At 41.8% G+C, this 25,938-nt stretch overlaps 1 protein-coding gene across 5 annotated transcripts in view; it reads left to right on the top strand.

Moving 5' to 3' along the window:
• LOC131678806 (probable G-protein coupled receptor 158) overlaps positions 1 to 17,958 on the top strand; it is a 309,807-nt gene extending 291,849 nt beyond the window's left edge. For 4 of the 5 annotated variants that reach the window (XM_058959138.1, XM_058959139.1, XM_058959140.1 and 1 more), the window contains one exon: positions 436 to 17,958. In XM_058959138.1, the coding sequence (XP_058815121.1) occupies positions 436 to 591 (156 nt within the window). In that variant the 3' untranslated portion in view covers positions 592 to 17,958. The remainder of the gene's footprint in view (positions 1 to 435) is intronic. The other variant, XM_058959142.1, reaches the window with a different exon arrangement.
• The last annotated feature ends 7,980 nt before the right edge of the window (positions 17,959 to 25,938 follow it).

Below are 25,938 nucleotides of genomic sequence, written 5' to 3' on the forward strand. Positions count from 1 at the left end.
TAAAAATCAGTCATTCTATAATTCTTCAACATAATGTGCGACGGAGAAAGCCTCGAAAAGAAGCCGAAAACGCAGCTTTTTCCACAGCTTTGGCATGAACTTCAATCAGTAATACTCTACCAAAGCTCCAAATACGAAGCGAAAATAACTGCTTTTTTCGTTTTCAAAGATGTCCGCTTTTTGAGGCTTTTTCAGTTGAACCTTAAGAAATGTCTACTTTGGTCTGTGAAATTTTTAGCCGTTTTTTGCTGGGGAAATGTTAGTTTGTAAGAACATTTAATTTTAAGCGCTCAAATGTCATTGTATATAATATCACTTTAATTACAAAAACTGTACCTTATTAAATTACCAGTCAGCCATACAGTATCCATTACTAATCAGCTTCTGCTTTCTCCAATGCCCGTTTTCAATCCCCCACCCGCTTCCATCCCGCAGGCACTAAGCGCCAAACATCGCAACAATCGTCCAGCGGTCAGCGAAGTGGAAGTGACCGAAGCGGAACCGTCCCGCACGCCGGAGGACTCGGTGTGCAGCGTCGAGGGTCCCACCGATACCGGTGCGGAGATTTCGGGCGTCTCCTACTCGAAATAGCCGTCAACCAACAACGGCAGTGGCAGCAGCGTCAAACACACCGACAACAATCACACCAAGCACATCTATTTTTTCCGCCGGCCGCAAAAGCAGCCGGAAAAATCACGCTACCGAGAGTACAACTTTTAACTTTATCTTATCACTCCCAGGATAAGCGGGAATTCTGACGAAACCTTCGCCAGCCACTGTTAGAAACGAGAGACAATAGCATACATGTCCGGAGTAATTTATTCAAAAGGGTCAGAACAACTACGTGCGGGAAAATTCTAGACAAACAGTTGCGCCCGCATCACATCAGTAAACATTAACCAGCGCAAAATCAAAAAAAAACTTTTCTCTTTTGGTCAATGTCGCCAGCTGTGCTTGGCGAGTAACGAGTAATCTGGAGTTTTCCGTCGAAATTGCATGTTGACAATTGAGTTGCCGACCCTTATCATAAATTGCTCGTGATTTGACGTTCGTTCCACTTGCTCTTATTTATGCAAATCAACTGAGCATGTCATTTTATGTGATTCTAAGCACAGATTCGGACCATGTTTTGATAAAACGTGCGTCGTTTCGGAGTCAGGCTTTATAATTCATTGATGTACCAATATTTATATATAGTTTTTATTTCTATTTTTTTCAAACCATTTGACGCCGCACGCTGTTATCGTTGTTAAAATGGCTTGAAGAGTTTTGCTGATGGAACATACCAGACGGTGGGGCGCGTTGTTTAGACAAATCGCTCTGATTGTGAGTGAAAAAGGAAGGAGATTAATCTCAAGCAGCTTATGGGTTTCCCCGGGCGTCACTAGCCGCGAATGAATAATTTCAGATGGTTTGTCACTTGCTTGGATCGCTTGAAAAACGTTACGAACAGGATATTTTACTATGGAGACGCCTGGTGAGTTGCATCGGTACAGCGTACCAAGCGCTCCCATCGAAATGGTACCTTTGCTATGAAGTTTTTCGGTGGATATTTATATTTATAACCTTACTAAATGAGATCCTCTTTACGCTGTATCTCAGATACACTATTTCATTCATTTGTAAGAACTAAAGTTACCCAAGTTGCCACGATTCTTTAATGTAAACGCGAAGTCACATGCCTCAAAATCAATCGAGATTCAAAATTTAATTTGTTATCTCTCATCTGTTCTCTAAGAAAACCTTAAAATTTTAAACCCAATGACAACTCCAAGGTTGAAGATATGTTTTTATGCCACAAGATCGAAAATCGAATAATATTACGACATGAAAATTCAATTTTCCCTTGACATGTTTTTTACCCACTAAATATACTGTATGTATGCAATGCACAACACATTTTACAGCGTTGCTAATATACCAGCGGAATAGCATACATACAGTACATTCTGTGGGTAAAAAGCTTGTCAAGGGAAAATTCAATTTTCATGTCGCAATATTAACCGATTTCCGATGTTGTGGAATCGAAAACATGGGGTTATCCAAGAGCATTAAAAATTTTAATTTCTGTTGAAGAACAGTGGAGATATAAAAACTTAAATTTAGGTTTCCGACTGATTTTGAGGCTTAGGGCTTGGAATGTTAATCGCACTTATTATGTACGGAATACACTTCATCATCGCGCAGTATGTTTTCTACATTCGATTGATTACTCAATTTCCCTACGCCACTGAAAGAATTGCAATTTTTCAGAAAAACTCATTATTGGAGTATCATTCAACAAAAAATACAAAACCCAAAAAGAAACAACGTCCAGCTCACACTATTCATTAAAATATGCTCTTATATCAACATAAGAAAAAAACACCCCTGTGGCTGTCCGCACAAAATGTGACTAACAATAGCGAAGAAAATAAAAACGGTAAAACGAGTGTCATTTACGCCAGAAAGCAGGAAGAGGAGAATCTCCGACTTATGATTCATCACTCGTTCGCTCGTCCCCGCCGGAACTAAACATGTCTACTAAAGACATGGCACAAAAAGAACACGCTCAACCCGTAAAGGTGTTTTTGTATCCCACCCCGGAACAAAACACACGCTCTTTCAAAACAACTCAGTGATAAGTAAAATGTGAACATGTTCAAAAATGTTCAATGAGATAGTTCCTGTTTTTCTTAATTATGATTTGCACTACCACCTTTGAGTATCTCCGCGTTACTCATCGCTGAGTTGTACTATAAGAACGTGTACTTCTTGGCGCATCTTCCATAGAATGAAAAATGTAGCATTTATAAAACCACGCCACTTTTAAAGAATGCTACTTTTTCCCACCGGTGCAAAAACTTTACAAGCAAGCACTGTGCGCTGTCGATGAAAAACTTTCCCACAAAAATCGCGCGGAGGTGTATTCTGCCAATGAAACCGGATACCGTGATTGTTGTTCAAGTCTGAGTTTGCTATTTCGCCTACAAGTTTCCGTGTTTGGTAGCACATAGTCCGCCCACAAATAGGATAAGTTGTGATCCAAACAAAAGAATCGAGTCATCTGGTGTATTGTTACCATGGAGGTTTATACAAACGTGGAAGCGCACATTTGCGGAAGTTTGATAAAAAAAATACTCCTAATGGAGATGACTGTTCGCGAAGCGGTTTGGCGAAGTCGCACATTTTCGTTAAGGTTGCACAGAGAATGCGCAAAATTCGCAAACGAAAAAAGCAGTTTTTTCCACACCGTATGTCAGATCTTCATAAAAATCAATCAATGTAGAATGTTGTTACAGTACTGCTGATTGATTTTTATGAAGATCTGACATACGGTGTGGAAAAAAACTGCTTTTCTCGTTTGCGAGTTTTGCGCATTCTCTGTGCAACCTTAAGGTTGAACGGAAAATTCCGCACCATTTGTCAGATCTTTATGAAAATAAATCAGCAGTACTTTAACGATATTTCACATAATCAGATTGATGATCAGAGCGTGGAAAACAACTGCTTTTATCATTTTAAATTTAAAAAGTGTATTGAATCAAATTTCATCACAAGGAAAGATTCGTTAAAATGCACCTATTCAACCGCTCGTTTTCAAACTTTCAGGGAATAAAATAACAGTGTTCATAAAGTCGTATACAATGTTTGGGTCAATTTATTTTTGTGTGGAAATCCATTTTTTGCTCATTTCTGCTTCCGATTACACTTCGTTAGGATGTTTCCGGAATGCCTGCTTCATGATGATCCAGTATTTCTCAAAAGGCCGCAATTCCGATACGTTCGGAGGATTAAGATCCTTTGGCACGAAATTAACTTCCGTAGCCTTGCGACCACTCCGGAACATCTTTCGAGTAATGGTACGAATCTAAATTCGACCAGAAAGCGTTGGATCATCGGTAGATCTCAGAAGTGGAAGTAGACGCTTTTGGAGACATTCTTTCAAATAATCCTGCCCATTGACCGTTCCGGTTATCATGAACGGGATGCTCCCTTTTTTCCAGCCCGAATGGAATCTGTTAGTTGGGACCTGGCAACACAGTACTCTGTGCACAGCCAAACAACATGCTCGATGTCGTGATAGCCGTTCTCACAAACAGAATGATTACTTTTAGCAAGTTCTATATGACGGAGATTCGCATCAAACGTGTAATGGTTGGACATGAGCCTTGACATCGTACGAATAAAGTCGCCGGTCACATCAAACCCCTTAAACCAAGCATTCGTTGATACCTTCAGGATAATGGAATGTAGCCACCGTCCCAGATGCCCATTGCTCCATGAAGTTTGCCAACTTTCGAGCGTCCTCTGACGAGAGATACTGAAAAATTCAATGAAGCAAATTGGTCCTTCGTAAATGTCACCTTCTGATGCGCCCACCTTGGCTAAAGAGTCCGCCTTCTCATTGCCCGCAATGGAGCAATGTGACGGGACCCAAACCAAGGTAAACTGGTATGATTTTTCAGATAAAGCTATTCCCGTATTTCCCCAGGACATACGGTGAGTGCTTTCGCCGCACGGATTGCCTCAATGGAGCTGTGACTGTTCAAAACGAAGAAATAATGGTTAATGACCCCGAGAGTATGCAGCTAATTCTGCGACATAAATTGAAGCAGGATCATTGAGTTTGAATGAGGTAGCAAGATTTTCGTTGAAGCTACCGAAGCCGATGGATCCGTCGAGTAATGATCCGTCAGTGTAGAACATTTTACCGCAGTCAACTTGATGGTATTTATTAAAGAAAATATTTGGGACCACTTGTGGGCGAATGTAATCCGGGATTCCACAAATCTTCCTTCACGGATGTGTCGAAAAATACAGTTGGATCAGAAGTATCTAAGAGATGAGCACGGTTAACGTTATACGAAGATGAATTGACGTTCTATGCCATGTCATCGAAGTACAAGAACATGAGTCGGGTCTGAGAATTAAGCTCGACAAGCCTTTCGCAATTTATAATCACCAATGGGTTCAAAATATCGCATCGAATGAGCAGGTCCCAAAATCGTTTTTTTAGCGGAAGGACACCCGCCATCATCGTATGGGTCGATTGCATGCAACCCAAGGCAATGCGCAAACAGCTACACTGGATTTTTTCTAGTTTGATGAAATGTATGCTCAAAACGAAGCGAAAGCAGAAACATCTGTACTCCATCACTGATAGTATCGTTCTTTGGTACAGGATTAGATCTCCTGGGTGGGCACCATGTTCCTGTTATTGTGCGCAGAAAGTTGATCCTTTGTTGGCATTTCTGTTTGAGATACCTAATGTGACATCTCCAGGTACCTTTAGAGACGAACCAGACCCCGAGATAGTTGAATGTTGAAAGCTGAGCAATAGTTATATCCATTAACTGAACCTGTAGTTTCGCTGGTTCACGCATCCTAGAAAATACAACTAGCTCAGTTTTCTCCGTAGAGGATTCGATACCCAGCTGGAGAGAACAAGCAGACAAATTGTCTAAGGTATCTTCCAGTGATCCTTGCAAGTCGACTGCTTTGGGACCTGTAATAGAAACCACACCGTCATCTGCAAGTTGCCTTAGCGTGCAGGAATTGACAAGACATTCGTCAATGTCATTCACGTCAAAAATTGTAGAAAAGAGGACTTAGGCATGAGCCCTGGGGAAGGCCCAGCCAAATCGTGATGACGATAAATAACCATGCGAGAAATGCATTTGGTTTTCAGACAACAGGCTTAGCAAAAAGTTATTTAAAATTGATGAAAGTTAGGTGAATTTCGGTTGAGAGCAATGCAAGGCAATCGTTTGTCCCTTCGCCTTTGCGGGAACCAAATTGTGTACCTAACAGTAAGCCATTTGTTTCGACCCAATTGTCGAGGCGAAACAAGATCATTTTCTCGAATAACTTCCGGATACAGGACAGCATTGCAATCGGTCAATACGAGTTGTGGTCGGAGACTAGTTTTTCTGGTTTTTGTATGGCGATTACACTCACTTGTCTCCAGTCATGTGGGACAATGTTACCCTCAAGAAACTTATTAAATAAATTCAACAAGCGTCTCTTGGCAGATTCTTCAACAAGTTGAATTTGCTTCTGTTTGGCCCTGAGGTTTAATTGTTACTTGACAAGAGAGCAAGTGAGAACTCCACCATCGAAAACGGTGTTTCGTTGGCGGTATTGTGAGGCGACGCGGCACGGTAGATTTTGGCGAAATCGAATATCCAACGGTTTGAATATTCCATGCTCTCGTCTGTTTCGATTTCGCATACGTCGGGGCGTGCCCCAAAGAGTGCTCATTGATGTTTCTCCTGTAAACCCGTCGACAAAACGGCGCCAGCAACTGCGTTTCTTGGCTTTTATAAAATTTTTCATTAGTTTTTCTAATAACGCGTACAGTTGATAGCTAGCAACTAACTTGTCATTCCAGAAAGCTTTATACGCGGCAGCCTTCTCCGCGTCGCTACGTCAGAGCACTCTTTGTCCCACCACGAGTTGGAAGAACGTTTTTGAGTGTTCACGCCGAGTACTCGTTTCGTCTGAGCTTGAATCGCGGTATCGAGAATCGAGTTGGACAAAAAATTATACTCTTCCTCCGGAGGAAGTACCTGTGTCGAGTCGATAGTTTTGGATATCGCAGCAGCGTAGCTCTTCCAATGGATGTTTCCTGTGAGGTCATAGGGAACATTGATTGGTTCCGAAGGTCTTGAACGAGTGGTGATTGCAATTACAATCGGCAGGTGGTCACTACCGAGGAGATCAGATATTACCTTCCACTTGCAATATAACCGTAGTGATGTCGAGCATAGAGATATCTCCAGTGCTCTTGCTTGCGCTGTTGGTCTAGGAATCCGTGACATTTCCCCTGTGTTCAGAATTGTCATATTGAAGTTGTGAAAAAGGTCTTGAATTGTCGAGGATCGATTATCGTCGTACAGACAGCCTCACGCTGTACCGTGAGAGTTAAAGTCTCCAAGAAGCAGGCGGGGCGAGAGAAGGTGTTCAATCACGTTGGAGAATCTGCGATATCTCATCATGACCCTAGGAGAAATGTAAATAGAAGCAATGCCTTTGATTATTGTTTGACAAGCGACAACTTCAATGCCTGCCGTCGAAGGGAGGTTGATTCGATTGAAGGAGTAGCACTTTTTGATCCCTAAAAGTACCCCTCCATATGGGTCTTCTCGATCCAAGCGGATAATGTCAAAATCGTGGAAGTTGAGGTTTACATTAGTAGTAGTAGTAGTCTATGTTTCACATAGAGAAAATGCATCACAATTATTATAGTCTAGCAAGTATTTGAATGAATCAATTTTGGGGATAAAACCAGTGAAGCCAATTTTCATCAAAATTAACACTAATCACCAAATCAAAACTGATAGTAATCCATGGTTTCGATGCACGAATATGTATTTAAACGAAAACCTTCCATGGTATCCTATTTTCAAGTTGCAAACAAATCAACATCGATGAAATGCGTAACCAAGTTCGCTTGTTTGCATTCCCTCCATTCATTCATTCCGCGTGATCATTTTTCAATCTGAGTATGCTTCAATATGTTCATTTGAAATTGAAACCTATAGTTACGGTCCTGTATGGTACTAGAGCCTCGGATAGTATTATTGATGCCAAAACATACTCCTTTTCATGCCCAAAAAAATTGCAACGAATGCTATTTGATTCATTCATTAAGCATCGAACGTTATCGATTGCGATGAGAAAATATCCTTATTGGCCCGATCTTCACTCAATGCTGAGTTGCCTCTGACAACACGTAGTACAGCATTTATTGACGAATGAAAAGTTCTATTTGGCGCGTTATGTATTTGGATTTGATCGCCTACTACAAATAGGATGGCCTGATAAGCAAGGACAATTGGGTCAGTATACAACATTCAACGTTGATATGCTTCATTTTAGATCAACAATATTTTCATCAATCACCATCACTGCTCTTCCTAGTGTTTCCAAGCGGAGCCAATGAATGCCCCGTTGGCAAGAGAGCATATGGGTTTTCGGAGATAAATGCAACACGCTCGACCGCACGATTTAACTTCAATCAAAATGAAAAAATAAAAAAAAACAATAATAAAAAAATCAACAAGAAAAGTAAAAACAAAATACTCCACCAGTTGGTTTTTGACAAGCTAGTAGGTGAATTGATCATTCGTTACTTTTATCCGTCACCCGCGTGACCATCAGACAGTAGAGAGCTGGTGTAGGATTCTCGTCTAAACAAAGCCGTCTTTCAGATAAGAAAACTGTTTAATACCGCACCACACTGTACTGCCTGACACAATATAATGTTTATACTCCACCCCTTGCTGGTATAAACACCTTCACCGATATCGCTTAACTCGAGGTAAAGTTACACCAACCAACGCGCGTGTGTAACAAACGAGCGTTCGGTTACGAATGAATTCAAATATGTGTTATTTCTGTAATTCTCAAATACATTTAATATCGATATGGAACTAGGGTATTGTATCTATTTTCGTAATATTTATAATATGATTGTCTATACCTGACTTATATCATGCCTAATGTCCATTATGCGTAATGACTTTATGCCTAACGTGCATATACCAAACGTACGTATGCCTAACAAGGTACACACAATATTTATGGAAACAAAACGTTCGTATGTTTGAAACGACTCATTGGGCGAGCGCAACACTTCACTCTTCTGTTTTTCTGCCGTATCACAGCATTTTTTTATATTTTATTGCGAACAGGTTTTCGTAACGTATGCGGAATGAAATTTGGACGACCCTTCCAGCGTCAAAACAAAAAGGCACCATACTAACCGTAGCCACACATATTTTAAACATCCAGCGTTACATTCGACCCGCTAGGAGATACCATGTAAACAAAATGACAGCGAACGCCTAATCTGGCACCTTGCTATTATACCGAATAATACTTTGGACGCAATGGAGGATTATGACATACCTTTTGTACAAAAAGCTGATAACCCTCCAACTGCGTCCAATTGAAGATTTCTGGGCTAATTTGAAGCGGAGAGTATATGCCAATAATTTTTGACGTAAAATCAAACATCTGATAGTCAAAATTAAGAAAAAAATCAATTTGAATATCAACTTTTTCGACTGCTTTGCAAAAAGCTCCTGCAAACTGTCGTAAAGCTTCTCGAAGATATAAGTTAATAGTGACAACATGCAATCGTGTTTTGAACATTCTATAGCGCATTTCCCCCAAAGGGCGCGGTTGGGCAGCAGAGAGTTAATGACGGCCGCAACTTCCGGTACACCTCCCGGCTGATCGCAAGTTGCAAAGAAAAAAAGACCAGCTTGTATATCCCATTCTTAATGATTGTCAGCCACTAGAGAATCGTCTTTGGGAACTTCGTCTGGGGGACGTACTTTACGTTGCTGTTCACCTACTTCCTGGAGGACGTAATCTAACCGATCCCCTGCCAGTTATTGCCGTCGAGCTTCATGTACGACTCGTCGTCCATGATCGCAACTACGTGGCGCTTCACCGGAAATCATCCTCGACGAGCACCTTCAGCCACAGCTTTTGAGTAGCTGCCCGCGCTTCCGACACGGCCGACGATTTCCTTATTTGCCAAATACTTTTTGATCGGTTAACCGGGCGTGCCGACCTTCCGACTTCAGACGCAATAGAATTTCGCCATTTTACCTCTCGTCTTCCGCTTCTGTGCGGAAGACGGTCTTGCAAAACCCTCTGATGTCCGGAACCCGACTTGCGCTCGATTGTGACACCTTTCTCCAGGATCTCATCCGGCCGACACAAAATGTGCCACGATGGCGGACTTCTTCGTTTCGGGGGGGGCCTTAGTTCCGGTTCGTTAGAGGAGGGGGGGTTCATGCCCTTGGGTACAAAAGTTGCCCCGTTGGCTTCGTACCGCTCCAGGATAACATTTGACTAGTGGCACGAAGCTAGATCCGGCCAGAAGATCGTAGGGTCCTCGTGTTACTTCAACAGAGAAAGCAGACGCTTCTGTAGACACTTCTTGAGATAGATCTCCCCATTTACAGTCCCGATACTCACAAACGGCGCACTCCGTTTGCCATATGAGCAGATCGGTTGCCAAATTATGTATTTGTTGGCAAACTTTGGAAGTTTCCGCCTTCTTACTTCTTCCGGAACATAAAACTTGTGCTGGGTGGTGAAGAACAGTAGCCACGTAAGCTGCCGGAATTCTGCCATGACGTAAGTCTCATCATCTATGATTTTTTGACAGCATCTGGGCGTACAGTTTCCGGGCCCGTGACTTCCCCACCGTATTTTGCCGTTTGTCAGCCTTCTGCACTTTGTACGTATGCAGTCCCTCCCAGTCCTTGGCTCTCTGAACGAAAGACTTCCAAGACAGATTCAACTCTTTGGCCACATCTCTGACTGAAGCATTGAGATTCCGCCTAAACGCTTTCACTACAGGCTTGTGATTCTGATCACTAATAGAACATGCATTCTGGCAGCATTCGTCCTTGCGTTCGATGCACAGAGTTTGGTAGTAACGTTTAATCACATGACTTACCGTTGACAGGAAGATTCCGAGTTGTTTACCGATGTCCCGATGAAAGAGTTCAGGATTTTCCAGGAGCTTGCGCAAAATCAATTCGCAACGTTGCTTTTCGGATGACACCAATTTTTTCATTTTTCGAAAAACTGACAGCGATAAAAATACAATGTAAACAATACACTCTAAACTACTTACACCCAAATTTTCAAGAGAAAATACCGAATGGGCCAACAAATGGTCTATTTTCCACAGTGTATTTTTGATGTGGGACATCTTTTACGAGTTGAGCGCTGTATGAAAATTTTGAACATTTACAAGCGTAAAAATCCGGTGATCCAGTTAACTGGCATGTTTACCGTTGATTTCATGTCCAATTCCAAAATCGACTATTACATAAGGTTCCTTCAGGTAAAAAATGTTGCCGACGGGTATAAGAATATATACTGGACAAGGCATGATGCTATGTCATAATTATGTTTGGGTTGGTTACTTACTTACTTGATACTCGATGGGCAACAATTCGCTTCGATGAATCTACGCCGAGTGAAGAATTCTCCTCCACTGGACCCGGTCCTGGGCCAATCTCTTCCAGTCACCCAGTCACATTGAGTGCTTTTAGGTCCTCTTCCACTGCAAACAGCCATCGTGTACGCGGTCTGCCACGGAGTCGTCGGCCTCTTCCCGGTTCTCTACCGAATGTTATCTTCGCCTGTCGTTCTTCCGGCTTTCGTGCCACATGACCAGCCCACCGCAGCCTGTCGTTTTTTATTAGCTTGACAATATCTACTCCTTTATATACTTTATATACTTGATATAACTCGTGATTCATGCGACACCGCCAGATACCATTTTCTTCTTTAGCGCCGAGTATTGTTTGCAGCACCTTACGTTCAAAAACACCGAACGCTCTACGATCAACTTCCTTTAACGTCCACGTTTTATGGCCGTACAAGGCAACCGGAACTATCAATGTCTTGTACAACGCGAATTTTGTCTTCGAGACTTTAGCTGGCTACGAAGTCCGTAAAAAGCCCTTTTTGCTGCTGCAAGACGCCTTTTCACCTCTCGGGTAACATCATTATCGTACGTTACTAGAGTTACAAGGTACACAAATTCTTCCACTACTTCAAATTTATCACCACCTCACCACCAACATCACTATTCGACCCACGTATTCTTCCAGCTATCATGTACTTCGTCTTGCTGGTGTTGATTCTGAGACCAATGCTTGCTGTCTCCCTTTTAAAAGGCACGAATGCTTCTTCCACAGCTCGGCGGTCGATTCCAAGGATATCAATATCGTCCGCAAATCCTACGAGCATATGCGACCGAATGACGATGGTATCGTTCCTTTGCACACCTGCTCTCCTGATGGCACCTTCAAGAGCAATGTTGAACAGCAAGTTTGACAGCGCATCACCCAGCTTCAATCCGTCTAAGGTTACGAAGGACGTCGAAATCTCATCCGCAACCCGAACACTTGAATTCGATCCATCCAGCGTTGCACGAATCAGCCTAATCAGTTTCGTCGGAAAACCATGTTCTACCATTATCTGCCATAACTGGTTTCTTTTCACTGAATCGTACGCCGCTTTGAAATCAATAAACAGATGGTGTGTCTGCAAGTTGTATTCCCGGTATTTATCTAGGATCTGTCGCAGGGTAAACATTTGATCCATTGTTGATCGGCCTTCACGAAAACCACCTTGTTATTCGCCGACGAAAGACTCCTCCAACGGCCTCAATCTGTTGAAGAGACATAATTTTGTGCGCCGATTTGAGGAGCGATATTCCTCGATAATTGACGCACTCAAGTCTGTTTCCCTTTTTGTATAAGGGACAAATAAGGTCCTCTAGCCAGTCAGCAGGTAGTACTTCTTCTTCCCATACCTTCAGAAGAGTACGGTGAAGTATTTCGTGCAGCTGCTCACTACCGTGTTTGAAAAGTTCGGCCGGGAGCTCGTCCTTTCCAGCAGCCTTACAGTTTTCAGCTCTTTGATTGCCTTTTCACTTCCTCTAGCGTCGGAAGCTCCACAGCTTGTCCATCGTCACTTATCTTTATTCTGTTCGTTGACGCGCTAACATTCTCTCCATTCAACAATGTCTCGAAGTGCTCTCTCCACCTAGCTGCTACCGTAGTTTTATCTGTCAGCAAGTTACCTTCACGGTCATTGCACATGATGGAAGACGGCGCTGTTTTTCTCCGTACGTCATTGACAGTTTCATAAAATATCCGCATCTCATTTTGTTCCATACTGTTTTGCGCCTCAATAATGACGTTCTCCTCATACTGCTTTTTCTTTCTGGGGTGAATCCTGCCAGCATCCTTGAAATCGACATTCAAAGAGTTTGGATGCGCATGATATTGGACAGCTACAGCGTTATGCATTTCTTTTCATGCATCCAAAAATTTACAGATATTACAGTTACGGTATAGCAAATTAGACGAAATATGCATTCGATGAACCGATAAAATATTTCTGCAGACGTTCTAAAAACATTTCTTATTTTAAATAGCGTTTGCGTTAAACAAACAAACCCTACAAACCATCCAAAGTTTTGAAACAAAAACTCATTGATTTTTTAAGAAATTACCGCTATTTCAATTACTAATTTGATTGCAAGCCCTTTCATTCAACATATAAGTATTAAAATAAACTGTAAAAGCGCTGTAAAAAATCTGATTAATCAGCTCATCGGTTGCAGAGATATCGCATCACTAACGCTACTGTAAGGAAATGCTTCGATACAACGGCCGGCAAATTAATCCATTTTTGCATGAAAATATCAACATTTTTAGCAGTGTTTTGAGTAAGGCTTGGACTATATACCTAAAAAAAATCACGAAAACATATCAGTGAGCCTAAGGATATTTAGTCCATTGATTTGCAAATCAGTTGGAAAAGCACAATCTGCATTCACTGCTCACTCTAAATATTTGCCGGTAAAGATATTTCCTACAGAATTTCTTTCGCAGAACATAAGCCTTTTGGAATAAATTAAGAATCGTTTTTCCCGGGATTCCCGGGAATCCCGGGATATCTAAAAATCCCGGGATTCCCGGGAAATAAATTCCCGGGATGGAAGCTCTAAGCAGTACCTATTACTTCTCGCGCTGCTGTGCTCACCGCTCCGTGGATTGACTCCCACAGATTGTTGAGGTTGTCTTCTGCGTTGATTCCGCTTATCCGCTCATCAAGCTTCTGGCGGTACTCGTCCGTCACACCTTCTACTGAGAAGCGCTGGATATTGAAACGCAACGGTCGCTGAGTTCTTTAGTTCGCTACGGTTGATAACCGTGCTCGAAGCTTACTGACAACGAGATAGTGATCAGAGTCGATGTTTGGTCCTCTATAACATCCGAGAAGTGTCGGCCGTCTACCAGGACATGGTCCATTTGATTGCAAGTTTCGGGTGCATCCAGGTGTGCTTACAGATGTCTTTGAAGTGCTGCTGATGGCCATCCCTCTAGTTGCAACGAAGGTCACTAGTCTCAGGCCGTTGTCATTGGTTACAGAGTGAAGGCTCTCCTTACCAATGATTGGACGATGATCTCTACCGACCTGAGCGTTGGCGTCCCCGATAACAATTTTCACGTCATGCTTTGGGCACTCTCCGTAGGTTTTGGTAAAACGCGTCCTTCACGTCATCGGGTTTATCGTTTGTCGGTGCATAGATGTTGATCAAGCTGTAGTTGAAGAATTTGCCACGTACCCTCAATATACAGATTCGATCGCTAACCGGTTTCCACCTTATAACACGCTTCATCTGCTTGCCGATCACTATGCAACCGACACCATGTTCTACCTTTTCGCCGCCGCTATAGTAGATGTTGTATTTGAAGGAAGTGTTGGCGATGGGATTCACCGCCCTGAATTCACGTTCTCCAGTTCTAGGCCACCGCACCTCCTGAATCGCAGCCACGCTCACTCCAGCCGTCTGCGTCCGGGTTCATTCAAAGTCTTGACATTCCATGTTCCGAGTTTTCAATCATTGTCCTTATTTCGTAGCCGGGTCGGTTGCCGAAAGTATCGTTCGTTTATCTTTTCTTCTTCACTTTTCGTGGTAAGTGGGAGGGTTTGGTAGGCTACCTTACCGGGGTCGCGCTGGTGGGGCTGCCACCTTAAGTATAGCTGACGCGGTACAGCATTTCATACTCAGCCGCTGGATGCCAGAACAGACGCAGTTTGAGCCGCACCTCCTTGGTGAACAGACGCTCGGGACGTACCTCCTCAATCTAGTTGAAGTCAGAAGGACAACAGTTCCCAGACTGCACTACCAGCTAAGCACACAACTCTTAGCTGGCGGTCGTTGTAATCATATGACCCGGGGAAGCATGAGGTAGGGACTTGTGAGGACCATCGCTATGTTGGACGCTCCTTCCAGGTTGTCGACTCACCGTTTTGCAGCCCAGGGTTGGTTACTTGAGATTGTCAAAAAAGAGGGTTGTCTGCGATAAAACCGGTTTACCGAGACCGCACTTACGGCTGATAGTTGACATCTAACATCTAACCTTGCACGATCCGTACTGTGGCCATTGAGATTAATGATAGCGCAATGGAAAAAACGATGGACAAAGCATTTGATCGGAGCTACACACTAAGTTTACTAAGAATTACTGGTTTTGCTGGACTTTTGAACAGCGGTCGGTAATCTACCCAGTAAAACAATTTTATTACCGAACTCGCCACGAAATACTAATGGCGTTTTTGCTTGACCCCGAAACTGAGTCGGGTTCTAACCCCAATCGCTGTCAGTTCATACATTTTGACAGCAGCGAAAACGACATAAATACGTGCAGGACTTACATAACTTGCCAATATTCGATATAGCTATATGGAGTCAAGCTCTATCTGAAATAAACAGACGTTTTTGAAAGATTTTCTGAAACCAGTTTTTTGCGTTTTTAGAGATATCTTACATACTACGAAATTTAATACAAAATTGCTGAACATTTTTTCATCTGATTAGTACAAACCTGGTGCAATTCCGTTCACTAAAATGAAGGATATTGACGTTCAAAATCTTACTAGCCTGCTCTGCCCATGATCACATATTTGTCTCGTTGTCCAGGGGTTTTCCTACCTTTAGTGGTCATCCATAAAGGACGTAGCATTTTTAGTGATTTTTAACACCCCCCTCCGCCATCGTAGCATTTCGTCACAAAACTCTGAATACCCCCTGATAATTACGTTGCTTGACGGCAAAGTCCCTCTAAACAAGGTCCTAGCATGCGTCAAAACTGTTAGTGGTAATGAACAGACAGCCTGTAAAACGTGGTATTGATGACGTAGGCGCTACCATTCGCCCATAGAAACTGTCACACATACGAGCACAGAGGCAGTTTTCGTTTTGACGAATGCTAGGACCTTCCTATATAAGGACTTTGGCTTGACGGTTACTCTACACCCTCCCCCCCCCCCCTGTCACCATAAATTTTTAAAAAAAGATAAAAAACGATGTTAATTAGATGAAACGGGTAAGGTTGTCGTGACATCAGGTCCACCCCTATTCCCCTTTAAAAAAGCTACGTAGCATGACATGACCCCCTACCCCCTATCGTCACACATCATTACAAAATACAAAACTCCCCCCTCCCCTATATAATGCTACGTCATTTATGGATGGTCCCTTATGAGACAGATTTGCGGTCATAGGCAGTGCTTTATACGATATTTAGAGGCAACTCTATTGAAAGGCTGGACCCAGTGTTAATTTTAGAATCCGAAAACTAAACACGAAAGTCTACCGAAATTCTAACCCTCTGGCAGCCATTACATTTGTGCTGTCGCCCAAAGCTCTAAGACTAAGCATAACTTCAAGAGTGTTTAGTAAGTATGTCCTTCCTTGGATAGAGAAAAAAATACCGACCGAAGCCGACTTTTCCACGAAATACGCACCCGCACAACATTAGAAACATTCTTATATAAATTGATAAAGTGGGTTTTTATCCAAAGTACGAAACCATCTGAAATTTGTAATTCAACCCCGAAGCAGCTGTCAACCATTAAACCTTATGTATAAAAGAGCAGAAAGATATGTAAATATAGCAAATTTTACCCTTATTGGAGCAAATCGTTATCATTAGCATCGCGTTATTGTGATGTTTTCGTTCGCCAATCTCGTTTAGATAATACAATAATTACGGTAAATGTGGCTCTGAGTCCCATCGCGGCGTCTAGTAAGTTACTACTGCAGTACGCTTGATACGAAACTATGAAACTGGTTCCGGTATGTTAACGGAAAAAATTTCAATACTGTAGTGTAAAAGAAATCGCCGGTATTCGCCATCGCTTGATAATGATACTAAAAACCAACACAAGAGCTTAGACAAATTACATTACATCTTAGAAGCAGGAAATCTCAAAATGAAAGCAACCAACATTACATTAAATATTGTTATAAAAAAAATCAATTGGCATCGATGTGATTTATCAGTTTATTGACTAAATTTTTCGCTAATATTGGCAATGTAAAAGCTTTTCCTTAGCTAAAAAATATAATTATACTACTAGGGCAAGATATTAGTCGGTGTCCTTTTGTCCCCACGCTCCCGTAATGCTAAGCTGTATACTTACCAGTGATAAGATACGAATCAAACTAATCAAAACTAATTAGTCCAACAGCAACTAAGAAGAATCATCAGAGAGAAACTATAGACTTTGTGTTACTGTTTTCGATTTTCGGTTGCCTTCATTCATTCATTGGATAACGAAAAGACATCCAAAAAGTTGTAAACAAACGCCAAAGAAGTACTTAAGTTGTAAAGCAAGCAAAATTTAAAAGAAAAAGAGAGTCAAAGCAAGGGATTTCTTTAACGATAGTCAGGTTTTTTGTATTATATTGTAATAAGAAGCAAACCAAGTATGAAAGTTAGTGATAATAACTAAGGACGACAAACGCAAAACAGAAACATTAGAATGAAACGAAAATATCCACCTATCAAAGAAAAGAGTAACATTTTACAAAAAGTAGCAACAATAGCGGAAGAAAATAGAAGAAAAAAACCCTTACAATACAAGACCCGGGGGCCAAAATGTCCTTTATAGGTAAAGTTTTATTTCAATTCGAGACACAATGTGAATCGAGATGCGATCCCGACAAAACTCAGATTATGGAAGACGAATCTTTCGTTTTGAGCTGCCGAAGGCCGTCTGAATCGGAGAGGGTCACCAGAGACCGCCACTTAGCGTCCTCCCTATATACATAGTAGTTATATATATACAGATCCATAAATACAAAATCGAAAAATGGACAGCCAAGTTGTAAATCAAATTTAGGTCGGTCAGTCAGTCAGCCGACGGGGAGGCGTTTGAAAAATGCGAAACTGCTGTGTCGTACACGTGTGGTATAATTCTTAATCCGGAAGAGATTATAAATAGATGTAGAAATGCGCTTATAGCGAAATAGATAACGTATGATAATAATGCTGAAGTACTATAGAAAATAAAATCAAATGTAGAGTAATTATCAAAAATCATAAATAATAAAAAAATGCAAGGATAACATACAGAGGTTTGATTTCGTGATGACTCACAAAACGGACGTTCCAAGTCAAACAGAAGGAAATGTCTGGATGCATCGTTCATTATATCCAATACCCGTAAACTGATTTGCAGAAAAGTTTAGAAAGCAAAATTCCGCAGTGACAAACAAGTTCCGGAGAATCAATTCCACCACTGATAATCTTCGTCACAAGTTTGTTCAGTTTTCCGACGAGGGAAAGAGGGGCGTGTTCAAGTGTGTCCATTCCAAACAAAGTTGTTTCTCTCTTTAGTTTATTTACGTGACTTTAAAATTAAATTTATTCGTCATCTATGTGCAGAGGGAAAGCGTCATGCCACACAAAAGAAAATATCTTAAGGTTGCACAGAGAATGCGCAAAATTCGCAAACGAAAAAAGCAGTTTTTTTCCACACCGTATGTCAGATCTTCATAAAAATCAATCAGCAGTACTGTAACAACATTCTACACACGCTGATTGATTTTTATGAAGATCTGACATACGGTGTGGAAAAAAACTGCTTTTTTCGTTTGCGAATTTTGCGCATTCTCCGTGCAACCTTAAAGCCAAACAACCGTCAGTGTCTTCTGCACGCCTTAACTGATGCGAAAACTGGACAGATTCCCAGGCTTAGTATGAACTAAAGTGCAGTTCATTGGCGTGCGCACGGGAGAGGGGAAAAGGGGGGAGGAGGGAGCGAAAATAAATTAACCTGAGGTCAGCGGACCCCCGGGGGTCGTGAAGCCGTTGCTGGGGGTCCGCAAAGAAAAATATATTATCCGAGTGCATATTTAAATAAGTCTTGTTTCCAAAAAAACTGAAAATAACATATTGGTGGCATACAAAACCGATGTTTATACGTGGGGGTCCGCAGCAACCCAGGAACGAAAAAGTTGGCGAATCGCTGGCTTACGCTAAAAAATACAAATTTATTATTGCAAATGATCAATACAGTCAGTTTCGATGCTCCGATACCAGCAGGTATTACATGAAAATCGTGAACTAGAGAAACGCCGTCTTTTATTCTACTCGTTTTCAACTTTCGTCTAAAACTGTTTAACTTAACGTAATAATATCTTTGAAAAACTTTCGGAATTTGAGACAGTGGCGCGCTAAGGGTGGGCGAAGGGGGCAACCGCCCCGAGCGGCAAAATCACGGGGCGGCATTTCCTGCTCAATAAATTCCTATAGTATTTTTTTTAGTAATTGTTGAAGTTTCATTAATCACGATAAAAATCAATTTATTTCATTTTGGCGACTATTGACGATTAAAAAGGTTGGGGATCGGGATGATGGATGCTGTTCGGACACGCCGTTAAAAACTCTTTTGTAATTCTGCTTTTTGGTGTAACAGATCAAACTGGAAATATATTTTAAAGTGTTACAAATAATCTTAAGTTTTATCAATCCAAATCTTACATTTAGTTTTTTACTCCTTCCTGCTGTGATTCTATCCTCAATGCAATCAGTACCGTGATACCGTGACCGTACTAAATACCTAATTTTAAGCGATTTATTTTAAATTGATTTTAATTGTAATTTTAAGTATTTTGCTCACGTTAGATGAATAGCATGAAACCTGAACGACGTATAGAAAATGTCGGAATCTAAATTATAAAAATATATTTGTGAATCCCGGTGTTCTTCTTATAATATTTTAATTCCTGTTTTATTTTTGTAATAATTTTTACCTGCACTGCACTTTGTTTCAACCGCTATTTCCGAAAAGTAACTTGGCACAGTAAAATACCGATAATTTTCTAACTCACTCGCAATTCAATATGACAAACTTTAATCTGATTTCTTCCTTTACTGACGTTTATGCTGCTGCCCTATTAGCGTAGTGGTACGAGCCTCATCGACCAAACGTTGGTCACACGGGTTCTGACAGGGGTCTGGCAGATGGCAGCGTGAGTGGGACAACTCCTCCGAAGGTAGGTGGACCCACCGGCTGATATCTAACATATCGAGCTGGGTGGGAAGACCCCATCGGGAAGTTCACTTCCATCTGACACAATTCCTGTCAGGCCATGGCTGTTTCCGACAGTACCTCCACAGGTTCGGGCACGCGGAGGTCCCAGTCTGCCCGGACTGCCCAGGTGTAGACGAAACTGCGGAACACATACTGTTCGTATGTCCTCGTTTCGACGTCGAAAGAAGAGCAACGCTTGACGTCTGTGGCCATTATTCAGCGGATGTGTCAATCGGTGGAGAAGTGGAACGCAGTCTCGGCTGCTACCACCCAGATTGCCTGTAGGCTACAGGTAATCTGGCGAACCGAGCAACAGACGACGGGCACGGCTAACTAGTGATTGGTTAGTCGGAGCGAAAAAGACCGAGCGCAAAAAAGGGGAGTGAATGGTCTGTTCATGCCGAGGCAGGTTTGGCGCAGCGGCTGGCAACCGCGTAAGGGGTAAACCCAGCCACCCCGAAGCAAGACAGAAGAGTGAGTGTATAGGCGTATAAGTGGACTGCCTCATGCCAAGACGGGAGGGTCGTAGCGTAGTATGTTGGAACTAAGCTATCGATGCCTCATGGCGTGGCAGAGGAGTGAAAGGGTGAGCATCCAAGTCAGTCTCACATTGCATGTTAAGGGTGAGCATAAAAGTCAGCCTCACAGGTTGGTAGAGGCTAGTACAAAAGTCAGCCTAGCAAGGAATGAAAAAGGTAGCACAAAAGTCAGCCTCGCATGGTATGTCAGAAGTGGGGCCTAAGAAAAATGTCCCACATGGGATGCCAGAGGGAGTGACAAAGGTACAATAGAGTGGCACGATTGAGAGTGAATCAGGTGATAGGGTGAGCACCCAAGTCAGCCTCACATGGTATGGTAGAGGCGAGCACAAAAGTAAGCCTAGCAAGGAATGAGTAAGGTGAGCACACAAGTCAGCCTCGCAAGGAACGAAAAAGGTGAGCACAAAAGTCAGCCTCATGTGGAGTGTTTGAGAATGAATCAAGGTGCGATAGAGAGAGCACCCAAGTAAGCCTTATACAGCACGTATGAACGCGTGAGTGAGAGTGAATGAGTACATTAAGTACAGCCATCCCCCAGAAGTAATACCGAGCGGTAGTTCCTGGGAGGAACGATGGCGGAGCCCAATGGAGTTTAGTCGGTATTAATGGCAGCGTCACCATTCGAGCCCGACACGCCCCCAGTACACCCCGTGTGGTAACTTGGACACCTACCAATAGCACGTGTACTGGGCTATGACGTAAAGCTCTTCTCCTTTGTAAAAAAGGGGTCTGCAACAGATGCGATAGAACAAAACTATATACATATTGCAAGGTAGTAGTGGGAGTATGCAGACTAGTTTGTTGGGATTAAACCGGGGAGAATTATCATATATACGTGGCTTGGTCCATGGTTAAGAATCTCTCTAGGGGTGATTGAGGATCATATTTGGAGAAAAAATCATTCTACACGAATAATCAAATTTCAACTGTTACGGAGTTATTGAACTTTTCTGTGAATTTGAATCTATTTCTTTTTCTTTTAATGCCATTAACTCAAAATGAATACATTGTATTTTCAATCTTTTAATTCCATTGGAGAGGTGTTTTCTTTCCTATTAAATTGCGGGTACGGTACCAGCATAGTAGATAAGACAAACGGTCTAATAAGTGTTCTATAGAAGTTAAGCTGCGTGCGGTAGCGAACGTTGTTCGACTGAAGATTTTTTTGAGTAAGTAGACCCGGCAATTAGCGAGGGGTACACAAACCTGTAATTTCTTTTTGTTCAGAGATTTCTAGACGGGAGGTTAAGCGAAAGCTTAAAAACGATAAGGTCGTTGGAAAGGGTAGAATCGCGGGTGAACTTCTAAATCATAATGATCTGCATGGAAGAAAAAATGCTTTCGGATTGGTTGAATGACCTCATATGCCCAATCTTGGAGAAGGGCTGTAAACTTCCGAGGCATAATGATCCTCAATGCTGCCTACAAGGTAGTTTCTCGTGTTCTGTTGGGTAGACTGCGCCCGGTAGCTGAATGCTTTGTCAGCGAATATCAAAGCGGGTTTCGAGAAGGACAGTTAACGACGGACCAAATGTTTACCCAGCGACAAATTCTGGATATATTCCGGGAAAACAATTTGCGGACTCACCATCTGTGTATTCAAGGCGGCATACGATACAGTAAAACAAAACGAACTGTGGCCGATAATGCTTGAGCGTGGTTTCCCGACAAAACTGATTAAGCTGATTCGTATGATGCTGGATAGGATAAAATCAAGCGTTACGCAGATCTGATGTGCATAGGAACGGAACCGTCATCACGAGATCTCACATGCTTCTTGACTTCGCTAACGATTACGACATCATTGGTATTGATCGCAGAACATTGGAAGAAACATTGTTACCTTTTAAAAGGGCAGCTGCAAGAATCGGACTGACTATAAACTCTGACAAGACAAGGTAGATGGTAGCTCGTAGAGAACGTAGCAGTCGTGTTGGTTTCGAGGTGGAAATCGGTGGGGTACTGTACAACGAATTCATATACATATCTTCAAATACTTACCTTACCGGTCAGGCCTCGCAGTCTTCGAAGGGTCCGCAGGTCGTCCTCTATCTGGGCGATCCACAGTGCTCGCTGTACACCCCGTCTTCTTGTTCTTGTAGGGTCGCCTTCAAGAACCATCTTCACCGGGTCGTCGTCCGACATTCTTATAATGTGTTCAGCGCACCGCAAACGTCCTATTTTTGCGGTATGCGCGATGGATGGTTCTTCCAGCAGTTGATGCAACTCATGGTTCATTCGCCTGCGTTACGTTCCACGAATTCGTCGACCATCTCGATTTCGACACCGTCAATCCGAACTCGGGATGGGAGGATCACACTGTCGTCTCTAGAACCTCTTCCTCTCATGTATTTTGTCTTCGAAACGTTGATGGCAAGTCCAATCCTGCTGGTTTCAGCTTTCAGTCTGATGTTCGTTTCCGACATCGCCTCAAAGTTCCGTGCCATTATGTCAATATCGAAGCTGGACGGACTTCCTGAATATCGTGCCACTCGTGTCTATCCCCGCTCTCCTTATTACACCTTCTAACGCAACGTTGAACAGCAGACATTTATGATGTAGGATGTACCCCTTTCTGAAAATTGTTTACCATCATTACCCTGTAGGGTTGCTACCCCTCCGGGTTTGACCCGGAGACTCCAGTCTTTGGAGAGGATCTCATAGCCTCCGGGTTTTGCATCTATTTCTCCAAGTATAATGATACGATGCACAGAGGAGTAACTAGAACAAATTCCTGGCCAATTACCAAAATATTTTTTTTTGATTTTTTGTTTTGTTATATTTTTTTACATACCTAGAAGCCTACTGTATAACGTGGCAAAATTATGAATATGTCTAAAATTGTTAAAGAATTTTTGCATTGATGCAAAATGGTGATATTTTAATATCGCGATATCAATATCGCTTTCTAGTGATGATGACTGTATAAAATAAGACAATATTATTAAAAACGTAATTGAACACAACCATTTGTATAACTTTAGCCTAAAACTAACTAAAAATAGTTGTGTTGCTGTGTATTGCACCAACTCTAAAATACGTGTTTTAAACATTTTATTCCAAACTTGAATGTTAAAAAAGTTATATTAAACGGCTAGATCCGGCAAAGTTGCTGACTTGTCCAATCCACAAATTCCAAGCGATTTGAAAATTTTGAATTTTTTACTAATTTGGGGTACACCGAAATGCTGTAGGGCCAAATATTATGTTTGGAAAAATGTATCTCTACGAATACGTGCACAAACGTCCCTTCCCCTCTGCCTTTTCCACTGATCATTTGTTTATGCATGTATGTTTATGTTTCGAAAGGATATAGAAAATTGGCCTCTGCACTGATATAGATGGATAGATGCCAAATTGTTCCAAAAACAAGTTATTGACTATTTTTTGTTCATATTAAGGCATAATAACAGCAAAGCAGCAGTAAATAATTTTGGCCAGGATTCGACCTCATTTACTCCTCTGTGCGATGAATCATTTTAACTCAATATGTTAAAATAAGTTTCTCCGGTGTTAATGTTGACTGCTCCAGAAGCGGACCTTAACTGTTGGCCAGGTAGAAAAGATTTTCTACTTTGTTGGAACCAGTGATGCCACAAGTACAGATTTATCTAGAAAGGTACAGATTTTTGAAGCGTTTTGGTACAGATTCTGTACGGTACAGATTACAGATTTTTGTAAAAAAGTACAAATTGGTACAGATTTTTTTAGATGACAGAAGAGTAATTTAACCTTGCGATGCATCCCATAATGTGCACAAAGAGCGAAACACAAAAAAAAGAGCGGCACAAGAACACTACAATGTGGAGATCACCCGCACAAAGAGAAACTTGAAAACGAAAAAGAGAAAGAGCTGTGCACCAAGAGTTGCAAAATTTCGCACATTGAGTTACCTTGAAGAGCCACTTTTTTGTGCCTCCCCTCACTGGCAAATAGGGAGGAAGGCGAATCAAACTATTCAGATTCAGATAAAGATTGATCGGAAGAACGTTTTTAACGTTTTTTTTTTTTTGGTTGTCTTCTCTGCTTCCGCGCGCATGGGACCATGATGCATACTAAAGAGCCTCTTTATTTCTACTCTTTGAGGTGTGCGGCTATGGAGTAGAATGCACACATGGGAGCAAAACACATAGGAGTGAAGAGGTTTATTGTGAAAGAGAAGAGTCAAAATTTCTGGTATGATTTCCCCAAATGAAAAATATGTATAAGAAAAATGATTTTTTCTAAACAACCTTGTTATTGTTTCGGTACAGAATCCGGTACAGATTTTTCTATAGCAGAGTACAGATAGGAAAGATTTTTCAACTCCCGGTACAGATTTAATTGTGGCAACACTGGTTGGAACGTTCCTAGCGACTGTGATGACGAATAACCGAATATTTTGTGCCCAGCAAAAAATTCGGAAGACACCGCAGTGTGCTCCACAGATGCTATCGCTTTCCTGCTTGCTTCACGGTACTTAGCTGTGACAGAGAGCAATGGTTGTTCGCCTACTCCTCCACAGCGTGAACGGCCGGTGCTTTTGGATTTTTTTCGTTAGCCAGTGAAATGAAATTTCACACCTATCTAAGTGGACAATACGGTTTATAAACGCGGTAAATTTACAGCTAATAAGAAAAGCTCAAAGTATTTGTGTGCATCATGCTTTGCCAAAACAAAACAACATACGGTCAATGTGAGTCAATTTTGGTGACTGATACTTCGACGAGTTACAGAAAGAATGAACGAGTTTATACTTGTCTAATTTAAGCTCAGCAGATAGGTTCAAAGTGATTCTAGAAAAACCTACCCCGGGTCAGTAAAAATTTCCGGGTGAAACCTTACCAAAGGTGGTAACCCTATTACCCTGTAAAAAATAATTTTCAATTGGATGAAGGCCACAATTTTACAATAAGAAACCTGTTCCAGGGCACTCTCAGTAAGCATCTTAATTCTTGACATGCTGAAACAATACATAAAGACAAATACCCGACGTGAATGTTTGGATATCAAGTTAAAATTTGTCCCGCATAATTCACCCCCAACAATCGTCCAATTTACCCCTGGAGGTGAATTCACCCCCGGTTGAAAACCACTGATTTAACAGATACCTGGTATTTCGGTTACTACTTGCAATCTTCTTCAGTGTTTATATCAGTCTATAGGAAATTACGGGATTCCTAAGTCTTTTATCTAGGAAAATGGAGCGGCTGTGGTCGGAAGGTACCTAGATGCGTCAAGCTGACCGTTTTTTGCACGTAGGTAATATTTCGAAGAGCCATGAATATCCGTTACCTTGGTCTCGATTTAGTAAGGAAGCAGAGGAATGTTTGAAAATTTCTAGGCTTTCAGCTACGTCTAATTTCCAAGGATTGGAGATTTGACGTTGAATTTTAATATCTTCTATACTGCCGTTATAAGCATATTTGTCCCATGTTCTATGCGTTTCCCTATATACATGGGACAATTATGCGTAGAACGGCAGTATAGTTAG

This window comes from Topomyia yanbarensis, chromosome 2 (assembly GCF_030247195.1).
Source record: "Topomyia yanbarensis strain Yona2022 chromosome 2, ASM3024719v1, whole genome shotgun sequence".
NCBI lineage: Eukaryota > Metazoa > Arthropoda > Insecta > Diptera > Culicidae > Topomyia > Topomyia yanbarensis.